The sequence below is a fragment of the Aotus nancymaae genome, unplaced genomic scaffold (genome assembly GCF_030222135.1).
Source record: "Aotus nancymaae isolate 86718 unplaced genomic scaffold, 86718_ANA_hifiasm-v0.15.2.pri h1tg000012l, whole genome shotgun sequence".
Taxonomy (NCBI): domain Eukaryota; kingdom Metazoa; phylum Chordata; class Mammalia; order Primates; family Aotidae; genus Aotus; species Aotus nancymaae.
In genome coordinates, this window is record NW_026988423.1 from 49,093,989 (window position 1) to 49,106,039 (window position 12,051).

General features: G+C 49.9%; 1 protein-coding gene across 5 annotated transcripts in view; it reads left to right on the forward strand.

Annotated features, from left to right (window-relative positions):
- DTX2 (deltex E3 ubiquitin ligase 2) overlaps nucleotides 1–12,051 on the forward strand; it is a 52,048-nt gene that overhangs the window by 10,252 nt on the left and 29,745 nt on the right. For 4 of the 5 annotated variants that reach the window (XM_012449013.2, XM_064375692.1, XM_012449012.2 and 1 more), the window contains one exon: nucleotides 9,643–9,999. In XM_012449013.2, the coding sequence (XP_012304436.2) occupies nucleotides 9,732–9,999 (268 nt within the window). In that variant the 5' untranslated portion in view covers nucleotides 9,643–9,731. Of the gene's footprint in view, nucleotides 1–5,262; nucleotides 6,266–9,642; nucleotides 10,000–12,051 lie in introns of those variants that run through there. The other variant, XM_012449014.3, reaches the window with a different exon arrangement.

Sequence of the window (12,051 nt, forward strand, 5' to 3'; positions counted from 1 at the left end):
TCTCCTGCCTCAGCCTCCTGAGTAGCTGGTACTACAGGCGCATGCCACTACACCAGCTAATTTTTGTATTTTTAGTAGAGACAGCATTTCACTATATTGGCCAGACTGTTCTCGAGCTCCTGAGCTTGTGATCTGCCTGCCTCAGCCTCCCAAAGTGCTGAGATTACAGACATGAGCCACTGTGCCTGGCTGGGCTGTTATTTATTTATTTATTATTTATTTATTTTGAGACAGTTGTGCTCTTGTTGCCCAGGCTAGAGTGCAATGACACAATCTTGGCTCACTACAACCTCTGCTTCCCAGGTTCAGGCAATTCTCCTGCCTCGGCCTCCTGGGTAGCTGGTATTTTAGGTGCCCGCCACCATGCCTGGCTAATTTCATATTTTTAGTAAAGATGGGTTTCTGCATGGTGGTCAGGTTGGTCTTGAACTCCCAACCTCAGGTGATCTGCCCGCCTCAGCCTCCCAAAGTGCTGGGATTACAGGCGTGAGCCACTGCACCTGGCCTGTCTTTTTTTTTTTAAAGAGACCCAGTCTTGCTCTGTTGCCCAAGTTGGAATGTAGTGGCACGATCATAGCTCACTGCAACCTTGAATCCCGGGCTCAAAGCAGTCCTTCTCCCTCAGCCAACCAAAGTGCTGGGATTACAAGATGTGAGCTGCCGCACCAGGCCTGCTATTACTATTATACATCCACTGCTGTCCCCATTACTCCTCCATTTTGGCCTATGGGTAGGCCCGTAAACCAGGGCTCCGCCCTCTGACTGGTTATAGGTGGTTAGATTGCCCTTGGCCACCCAGGAGCCAGTGGGTTCTTGGTTCTGGAGAAGCTGGTTGACCACAAGGGAATTGTAGGTTCCTGGAGCCTGCACCATGGGTGCCCTTTGGAAGGTTCTTCTCTGACCTGTCCCCGGAGGACTTCATCAGGCCCCAGCCAGAGGAGTTGTCACTTCCCTTCCAGCCACCCACTGTGCGAGGGACAAATCACATGCTAGTTTTGTGTCATCTCTCAGTAAGATGTTGGAGGCACTGGCTTGAGTGATCTCTTTACAAGCAAAGCCTTATCTCGCTGTGGTCACAGGACCACTGTAATAGGAACGTGGATGGTTTGTTCTTCCATTTTTTGGAACTCAGGGATGGGGGGATGTGTCTGTTGTCAGGGAGGTGCCATTTTAAGTTGACAGGGCCTGATATTAGTGAAACTGAACTGGGATAGCAGCAGCCATTTAAAGTAATGATGGTAAGACACAGGAGTGGTAGTGGTTTCGTTTATATTTATGACCTTTTAAAAATGTTTGGCATTTTAAGGAGAGGGTTTTTTTTTTGTTTCTTGTTTTTTTTCTTGAGGCTCATGTTGCGTAGGCTGGAGTGCAATGGCATGGTTCTCAGCTCACTGCAGTCTCTGCCTTCTGGGTTCAAGGGATTCTCCTGTCTCAGCCTTCCAAGTAGCTGAGATTACAGGCACATGCCACCATGCCCAGCTAATTTTTATATTTTTAGTAGAGATGGTATTTCACCATGTTGGCCAAGCTGGTCTCAAACTCCTGACCTCAGGTGATCTGCCCACCTTGGCCTCCCAAAGTGCTGGGATTACAGGCATGAGTGACCACACCTGGCCAGGACAGTTTTTTTTTTCCTGATAACAGAAGTGCTACTTTCTCGCTTTAGAAAATGTGAAAAGTTCAGCTACATAAGGAAGTCAAACAAAAGGTATCCTATATATGAAGAAAAAAAGAAGCAAGTAAAAAAAAAGCCTCCTTTTGTTTCCCTACTCAAAGACAGCTGTTAATATTTTGTTGATTTCTATGACGTTGTCCTGTTTTATATAATAGAAACAGTGCTGTAGTTAATATCTTCACATCAGAATTCTTCTGTAATCTTCTTAAGTTAGAGTCTTAATTATTGGATCAAAGGAAGTGGACATTTTTAAACCATATATATATTACCAAATTGTTTCTCCCTCCGCTTTTTTTTTCTCCTTCAACTCATGTTCACTGTGATTTTTTCCCCTTTTTTTAATAAACAGAGATTGGGGATTTCTCTCTGTTGTCCAGGCTGGTCTTGACCTCCTGGCCTCAAGCGATCCTCTTGCCTCAACCTCCTGAGTAGTTAAGATTACAAGTGTGAGCCACCATGCTCAGCCACTGATTTTAACTTGCATGTTTTAAACAAAATTTCTTGTAAAGTAGAACATTTCCTTGATATGGTTGTGTCAGGATTCGACTCTCCCATGTCTTTGGAGAGGCTTTCTAACAAAGCATCTCCCTTAGGTGGCCGTCTGCACTATGGAAAGGTCATTTCTAGTTCCAGGTCATGCCCACTGCGTCAGCTGCTGGGGTGTAGAGTTTCAGACCCAGGCCGCTTGGAAAGTGCCCGAAAGAGAAACAGCTTAGAAAATAGGACTTGAACAGCAGTGTGAGTTGAGTCTGGAAAATTTAGACCATGTTGGTGGAATCAGAGCTGGGAAAAGGTTGTAAAATTTATCTCCTCTCACTGGTTTCCAGTCCGTGCTTCTCAGAACTCTCCCATTATGCAGACAGGCTCTGTGGCTCACATCTGTAATCCCAGCACTTTGGGAGGCCAAGATGGGCGGATCACCTGAGGCCAGGAGTTCAAGATCAGCCTGGCCAACATAGCAAAACCTCGTCTCTACTAAAAATTTAAAACCTTAGTCAGCTGTGGTGTGGTGCACACTTGTAGTTCCAGCTACTCGGGAGGCTGAGGCATGAGAATCACTTGAGCCTGAGAGGCGGAGGTTGCAGTGAGCGAGATTGTGCCACTGCACCCCAGCCTGGATGGTAGAGCGAGACTGTCTCAAAGAAAAGAACTCTCCAATTTTTACAAAGGAGCCTCATGATCCTTTTGAAGAAAAATAGGAACAGGGGCCACCTCTGTGTCAAAAAGCATCCTACATTTCTGTCTTTTTCTTTTTTTTTTTTTTTTTTGAGACAGTCTCACTCTGTCGCCCAGGTTGGAGTGCAGTGGCATAATTTTGGCTCACTGCAACCTCCACCTCCCAGGTTCAAGTGATTCTCCTTCCTCAGCCTCCCAAGTAGCTGAAATTACAGGCACCTGCCACCACGCCCGGCTAATTTTTGTGTTTTTTTAGTAGAGACAGGGTTTTGCCATGTTGGCCAGGCTGGTCTCAAACTCCTGACCTCAGGTAATCCTCCCAACTTGGCCTCCCAAAGTGCTGGGATTATAGGTGTGAGCCACTGTGCCCAGCCACATCCCACATTTCTGTTTTAGTTTTAGTTTAGTTTTCTTTTTTTAAGAGATGGAGTCTTGCTATGTTGCCCAGGCTGATCTCAAACTCCTGGCCTCAAGCGATCCTCTCACCCTTGGCCTCCCAAAGTGCTGAGATTACAGGTGTGAGCCACTACTCTCAGCCTATTTTACATGTTGATGGACAGCATATGATCACATGTATGAGGATTTCTTCTTGTAAAAGAGTGGAAACTTTTTCTCACTGCCTGAATCATAGGGCCTAGAGAGGGAGACATAACTGCCCTGTGGCTTTCTTTTCTTTCTTTCTTTCTTTTTTTTTTTGAGACAGAGTTTCGCTCTTGTCGCCCAGGCTGGAGTGCAGTGGTGTCATCTCCACTCACTGCAACCTCTGCCTCCTAGGTTTAAGCGAGTCTCCTGCCTCGGCCTCCCTAGTAGCTGGGATTACAGGCATGTGCCACCACGCCCAGCTGGGTTTTGTATTTTTAGTAGAGATGGGGTTTCACCATATTGGCCAGGATGGTCTCAATCTCCTGACCTCGTGGTCCACCCACCTTGGCCTCCCAAAGTGCTGGGATGACAGGCATGAGCCACCGTGCCCAGCCAGAATACCTGCTTAAAATCTGCATTTAAGACCATCTTCCCAGAGGCCACAAAATGCAGTGAATCCGAGTGTGTGGCTCACCTGCCCCAGGGCTCACAGTTGGGCAGGATGATTTCCACTCAGATTCTTGTGCCAGCAGCACAGATCTTGTTCTAAAGCTTTTCTAAATCCCCTGAGACTAGAAAGACTTTTGGATAATTTTCCCTTTGTCTTTTGGATGAAAACATGTCTCCTGTAGAACGGCAGCATTCCGTGGTGCCTCAGCCACGGTCCTGAGGACAGGGATTTGCAACAAAATCTGACGAGAGAATGCAAGGGAAAAGCAAGTTTTTCCTGGTCTAAGTTGTTGATAATTTAAAAAAAAATTTGATCATTAAAAAGTTATGTGAGTATTATAGAACATTTGCAAGTACAGAAACAGGTAAAGAAAAAGGGCTGGGCGCTGTGGCTCAAGCCTATAATCCCAGCACTTTGGGAGGCCGAGGTGGGTGGATCACGAGGTCAAGAGATCGAGACCATCCTGGTCAACAAGGTGAAACCCCATCTCTACAAAAAATACAAAAATTAGCTGGGCATGGTGGCGTGTGCCTGTAGTCCCAGCTACTGAGGCAGGAGAATTGCTTGAACCCAGGAGGCGGAGGCTGTGGTGAGCCGAGATCGCGCCATTGCACTCCAGCCTGGGTAACAAGAGTGAAACTCCGTCTCAAAAAAAAAAGAAAAAAAGAAAAAATAGGTCAGGCACAGTGGCTCACGCCTGTAATCCCAGCACTTTGAGAGGCCAAGGTGGGCGGATCACTTGAGGTCAGGAGTTCGAGACCAGCCTGGCCAATGTGGTGATACCCTGTCTCTACTAAAAATATAAAAATTAGCCGGGTGTGGTGGTGCATGCCCGTAGTCCCAGCTACTTGGAAGGCTGAGGTGGGAGAATTGCTTGAACCTGGGAGGCAGAGGTTGCAGTGAGCTGAAGTCGCGCCACTGTGCTCCTGCCTGGGCAACAGAGCAAGACTCCATCTCAAAAATAAAAAAAAAGAAAAAATACCCCATAATTCTTTAATTCTAGTGATGTTTTAGTGTTGTTCTTTCTAGACTTTTAATTTTTAATTATTTATTTTTATAAGACTGGTCTCTTTCTGTTACCCATGCTGGAATGCAGTGGTGTAGTCACAGCTCACTATAGCCTCAACCTCCAGGACTCAAGCAATCCTCCCACCTCAGCCTCCTGAGTAGCTGATACTACAGGCACGCACCACCACACATGGCTAGTTTTTGTATTTTTTTTGTAAAGATGGGGTTTTGCCATGTTGGCCAGGCTGGTCTCGTATTCCTGGGCTCAAGCAATCCGCCTGCCTTGGCCTCCCAAAGTGCTGGGATTACAAGCATGAGCCACTGCGCCCAGCCCTTTCTTTCATTTTTTAAGACTCATTTGTATTCCATCATTAGAATGTTCCATAATTGGTGTAAGAATTCCCTTATTGTAAAGTGTTTAGGCTGCCTCCAAATTGAGGCTTTTTCCCATGGCCAATTATAATACTAATAATTTTCATAATGAAGAACACCCTAAATCACCCATATCATTAGGAGCTGAAGCAAATTGGGTTTTTGAACTTCAGCTAAGTGATGACCGAGCCAAGGCTGCTGCAGAGCCTGCTGCACCAGCATGCCGCTGTGTTGTGCGTAATTGCTGGGTTCAAGGGGAACACAGTGGGTGTTTCTGGGCAGTGACTCAAAGGTGCCTGTGCCCCCAGAGCAGAAGGCTCACCTCTCCTTTGGTGTTTCTGAGCCTCTGGGATATTGGGCACCTGAAGAGCTGCAGCCCCAGCTCTGCCCTCAGGGAGTTTCTGTTTTGCTGAGGAGAAGGCCACTGAAACCAGGGAGTGCAGCTGTGCTTGCGTAAGTGGCCTGTGCCTAGAGCGTGCACACAAGGGTGGGTGGAGCCAGCCCACTCTGGCGAGGGTGTGCATCAGAGGGCCCAGGAGAGGGGATGCCATGGTGGGTCTGGAAGGATGGGTGTGTTTGCTTGGGGGCTGGTATAGAGGGAGGATCAAATTGCTAGGAGGTGGTAAGTCTCTTGGAATGTTCTGGAACTTTCTAGGATTAGATGTGACTGGATATAAGGTATCAAAGGTGAAGGGCTTGGTGTGAGTAGGAACAGTGGCTGGTCATGGAGGGGCTTGTGTGCCTGGTCCTTCTCCTCTGGAGTCTCCAGTACCCTTCTAGGGCCTGGGCCGTGGCACCCCCTCCATTGCGGAGGCTGCATGCCTTCGTGGAAGGTTTTAGCTGAAGTTCTCGCCTGTATTCCCCAGGCTGTTCTGCAGAGTTGGGAGAGTTGGTTCATCCTGGCCATGAGGACATGTTGGGACATACCCCGTGTGCCGATGATGGAGGCAGCCCTGGGTGCTGGAGAGATGAGTGACACCTGGGAGTAATTGGCTTGGAAGGTAGTCCTCTGATTTGTACCTCATTGTGGTTACAGACACTTCTAATTGAAGACACTGATCTGAGCCCTCTCACCCGCTCGCCCGAGGGCATCCCAGGTCTGATCGTTTAGGTTGGGTTGTGGGCTTTTGTTGGAGAAATTGGCAGCTCTGTGGCAGGCCTGGCAACCACAGGTGTGTTCGGAGTTGTTGCAGGCCTGACTCACCTGTGTTCTCATGCTATGTACTCAGGGCCGCCCTTGCGGCCATTCCTCCCCGATACAGAAAGGTGGGCAGGTGCTGGGGGTGAGGGGCCAGGAGAGGCAGGGAGGCCAAACTGGGCTGACTCTCTGCTGTATGCCTAGTGCTGCGTGTGGGCACCTTATACACACTGTCTGTCTTATCCCCATGAAAAGCACTTAGGATACATGTTGTTAACTCCATTTTCCCAAAGAAAGCAAGTTTGGAGGGCTTAGATACTTCCATCAAGATAATTCAATAGCCAGACATGGCAGCGCGTGTCTGTAGTCTCAGCTGGGTGACAGAGTGAGACCCCTGTCTCTACAAAAATTAAGAGATCAGTTGAGTGTGGTGGCACATGCCTGTAGTCCCAACTACTCTAGAGGCTGAGGCAGGAGGACAGCTTTAACTCAGGAGGTTGTGAGGCTGCAGTGAGTGGTGATCATGCTACTACACTCTAGCCTGGGTGACGGAGCGAGACTTGGACGCTAAAAAATAAATAAAGGTCACCTTTTATTAAGTAGTATATGTGTGACCTTGAGTTATTCAATCAAGGTCACACACACACTACTAAGAGGCAGCACAGAGAACATACCCAGGTCAGTCTGGCTCTAAGGCCCATTTTCTTATCGAGGAAGGCTCAGTGTGAACTTCCCCTTGGGCTTCACTTACTGGCCCTGCTGAAAGAAGGGGAAAAGGAAAGGAGAGAAGGACTGGCATCTCTCGAGCACTGCACACCCTCATTGTGACAACACGCCCATGCAGGACCCTGGCCAGTAGGGCCCCCACTGATACAATCTGGTGATTCCCATGACTATCCCCTCAAGCACACACATCATATTTTATCCCCATTTTGCCAATGAGGAGACTGAAACACATATAGTTACAGTGACGTTCTCATAATCGCATGGCTCATGATAAGACTGGAACCCTGGGCTTCTGCTGTGGTCCCAGACTGCACTACCCCATCAAGGTTTCAATGAGGAGGGTAAGATCACCTGCCCTGGAAGGGGGACAGATCTGGAGCCATCCCTGAAAAGAAGCAGGCATGGGCTCTGGCATCGGCATGCACACACTCACTGTATCATCTTAGATATTTTTTGTTTTTTTAGAGGCGAGACCTCTGTCAACCAGGCTGGAGTGCCTGGGGATTCTGGCTTACTGCAGCCTTCAACTCCTGGGCTAAAACCATCCTTCTGCCTCAGCCTCTCGAGTAGCTGGGACTATTAGGTACGCCTCTGCACTTGGCTAATTTTTAAATTTTAAATTTTCTGCAGAGATGGGATCTCACTATGTTGCCCAGGCTGGCCTAAAACTCTTGGGCTCAAGCGACCCTCCTGTCCCAGCCTCCCTGAACACTGGCATTATAGGTGTGAGCCACCACACCTGGTCCCCTCCACCTCTTTCAGCCTCAGTTTCCTGTCCATAAGTGGGAGAAGTGTCACCTTGTCAGTCTGTGCAGCTTAGAAGAGACAAGTCCATTTGATATTGGACCTTGTTCTTGCACTCCAACAGCCGGTGGCCTGGGGGGTGGCCATCATGTGGGGGCATTTGCAGGCCTCTTCTCATTCACACAGCTGCAGGTGCTGAGTGGAATCATTGTCCACATTCACTCTGTCATTCTGAAGCAGTGTATAGAACATTCTAGAACACTCGCCCCATGGCATGCCCCTGCTAGGTGCTGGCGTTACAGCTGTGAACAAGGCAGGCTTGGGGTTGCCGCCACCTGGGGAGGGGCAGAAAGACCATGGTCACAGCCACGTGTGGACGCGGTCACTAGGGTTCTGGTTGGTGCTGTGGAGGGGGCAGAGGGCACGTGATGGGTCATCCTGAGTGACTCAAGCTGGGCCTGGAGGATGTGGAGTGTTCACAAGGGAAAGGGGTAGGCTGGAGTGACTGGGAGGAGAAGGTCTCAGGAGGTAGGGAACTCAGGATGTGGGGAAGAGCTCCCTGGGCCTGGCGACTGGTGAGCAGGAGCCAGGCAGGGGAGTGGGTGCAGAGAGCCTTCAAGAGGCCAAAGAGGGGTGATTTGGTGTCCATCACTGATTTGTAGTCAGTGATGCTTCCAGGGCACCCTGGAGACATGAGGAGCTGGCACCTGTGCTGCAGGTCCCAGCTTTGCCTCTGCCTCATGGGTGTTCCAGAACCCCTGTGTCTTTCCAAGACTTGGTGGGTTCTCATCTTCAGCACGGGGGGGTGCTAATAGGGAGGCTGAGGTGGGCGGATCACCTGAGGTCAGGAATTTGAGACCAGCCTGGCCAACATGGTGAAATCCTGTCTCTACTAAAAATACAAAAATTAACCAGGTGTGGTGGTACGAGCCTCTGGTCCCAGCTACTCGGGAGGCTGAGGCAAGAGAATCATTTGAACCCATCCGGGAGGCGGAGGTTGTAGTGAGCCGAGATTGCACTATTGCACCCCAGCCTGGGTGACAAGAGTGAAACTCTGTCTCAAAAAAAAAAAGAAAAACAAAAAACACCATGCAGAATGAAATGATACACTAAGCAGTTGGGTCGGAGGGGAATTATCAGTAGCAAGAAAAACGCTGGGCTGGTGACTAGCACCCTGAATTTACACTGCTCTTTCTTCCTGGGCCTGTGCAGAGGTAGGTAGGCTGCAGGATTGACTTTGAATTCTTCCTGGCTGCCAGAGCAAAGAGGCAGGATCAGGTACTTGATTCATGATGCCCTTAAGGTGTTAGGGGAGGAAAAGCAACCGTGAGACCAGGTGGGGTGGCTCACACCTGTGATCCCAGCACTTGAGAAGGCTGAGGCAAGAAGATCCCTTGAGGCTAGGAGTTTGAGACCAGCCTGGGCAACATAGACATCATCTCTACGAAAAGTAAAAAAATCGGCTGGGTGTGGTGGCGAATGCCTATTGTTCCAGCTGCTCTGGAGGCTGAGGTGTGAGGATTGTTTGAGTCCGGGGTTTGAGGCTGCCATGAGCCAAGATCGCACTGCTGCACTCCAGCCTGGGTGACTGAGACCCTCAGTCTCAAATTTTTTTTTTTGGATATAGGATCTCACTCTGTACCCAGAGTGAGATCCTATATCCAAAAAAAAAAAAAAAGTCAGCTTTGGAAAAGCCTGTTTTCCCCTGCACTGAGGCTGATGCAGGGCTACTGATGCGCATTGGTAACTGCGTGTCTGTCCTGTTCACAGAACCGCCGGAGGCGCCAGGCAATGACCCCGGGACTCCAGGCCAGAGGGGTCTGAAGCCATTTGGGAAAGCAGTGGGACTCCTTGGAAAGATGGCCATGGCCCCAAGCCCTTCCCTGATGCAGGTGTACACCGGCCCCGTGGCTGTGGCTGTGTGGGAATGGCAGGATGGGCTGGGCACCTGGCACCCCTACAGCGCCGCCGTCTGCAGCTTCATCGAGCAGCAGTTTGTCCAGCAGAAGGGACAGCGCTTCGGGCTCGGGAGCCTGGCCCACAGCATCCCCTTGGGCCAGGCAGACCCCTCGCTGGCTCCTTACATCATCGACCTCCCCAGCTGGACCCAGTTCCGCCAGGATACCGGTAAGACACTGTCTGCCTCTCGCAGATACCTGGGCGCCACACCTGCTTTCCCACAGCCTCTGTGCTAGCTGTTGGGGTGATGGATGTGACCTACAGAGCTTCTTCCCTGTCTCTGCAGCACACCTGGTGGGTGGGTGCTGTGAGTGGGAACCTCTTCCCACCTAGATTGAGTGTAGCTCATGGTGGGAGAGGTGCTGTGGGAGTCCCTTCCCCTTGTCTTCCAAAGCAGAGATGCCTGTCCCTACTGCAGAGGTTGCAGGGTCTCTTTGGCAGGCAGACTGGCATGGAGGTGGTGCGCCGTGACAGTTCAGAGGGCCCTGCCCCACTGCCTAATGGCTGTGTGCCCTGGGCAGGCCACTGCACCCCTCTGCATGTATGCCTTTCTGCTTTTTGGTCTGCGATGAGTTTTGATCTTTTTTTTCTTTCTGAGAGGTAGTCTTGCTCTCACCCATGCTGGAATGTAGTGGCATGATCTTGGCACTGCAACCCCTGCCTCCCAGGTTCAAGTGATTCTCCTGCCTCAGCCTCCCAAGTAACTGGGATTACAGGCGCACACCACCACACCTGGCTAATTTTTTTTTTTGAGACAGAGTCTCACTCTGTCACCAGGCGCCAGGCTGGTATGCAGTGGCACAATCTGAGCTCACTACAACTTCCCAGGTTCAAGCAGTTCTCCTGCCTCAGCCTCCCAAGTAGCTGGGATTGCAAGCATGCCTCACCACGTCCAGCTAATTTTGTGTTTTTAGTAGAGATGGGGTTTCTCCATGTTGGCCATGCTGGTCTTGAACTCCTGACCTCAGGTGATCCTCTTGCCTCGGCCTCCCAAAGTGCTGAGATTACAGGCATGAGCCACCACACCTGAACCTGCAGTGTGTTTTGATCAGTATTATTGAGAATGAGGCCCCAGTTTTCTCTCGGAGCCGTCCCTTCCTCTAATCTGATGGTTGTCACTAGGGATGATTTGTCCACAGGGCCATCTGCTGACAATGTTTGGAGACATTGTTAGTTGTCACAGCTGAGTGGGTGGGAGGTGTGGGGGTGCTCCTGGCATCTGGTGGGTGGAGGCCAGGGAGGCTGCTCACCATCCTGCGGCGCACAGGACAGGCCCTGCAACAAGGAATTACCGGCCCAGAGTGTTACCAGTGCTTAGATGTGAGAAACTGTTTTTTTGTTTTGTTTTGTTTTGTTTCAATTTTAATTTTAATTTAAAAATTTTAAAAACAGGTTTTTCTTCAGGGTTTTTGTTTTGTTTTGTTTTGTTTTTTGTAGAGACAGGGTCTCCGTGTCTCCCCCTGTTGCCCAGGCTGGTCTTCAGCTCCTGAGCTCAAGTAATCCTCCTGCTTTGGCCACCGAAAGTGTTGGGATTACAGGCTTAAGCCACCATGCCCAGCCCTGGAAACTCTGTGTTACTCTTTGTCAGGAGTGTCGTAGAGAAAACTGTGAAACTGTGGCTGTCAGTCAGATCCCAAGTCCTTGCCTTCATGGTGTGTGAAGTCAACTGAGAAAGATAGCAGACAGGATAAATAATAACACGGAAATTGTATATTGTGGTGGAGAGCAGGAAGTGCTAATCGGGGAATGAAAGTGGCAGGTGTTGTAGAGGCTGATTTGAAGTTAGCTGGGTGTAGGGGCATGTGCCTATAGTCCCAGCTATTCGGGAGGCTAAGGCAGGAGGATCGCTTGAGCCCAGGAGGTCAGGGTGGCAGTGAGCTATGATCACATCACTGCACTGCAGCCTGGGTGACAAAGGGGGACCCTGTCTCTAAAAATAAATAAATCAACAAATAGCAGCATGACTGTGTACCTACTGTGTTCCTATTTGCTTATTTTGGCTGTTGAAAAAAGAATTTGAAGCCGGGCATGGTGGCGCATGCCTGTAGTCCCAGCTACTTGGGAGGCTGAGGCATGAGAATCTCTTGAACCCAGGAGGCAGAGGTTGCAGTGAGCTGAGATCGCGCCATTGCACTCCAGCCTGAGGCAACAGGAGTAAAACTCGAGCCAGGCACGGTGGCACGTGCCTATAGTCCCAGCTACTCAGGAGGCTGAGGTGGG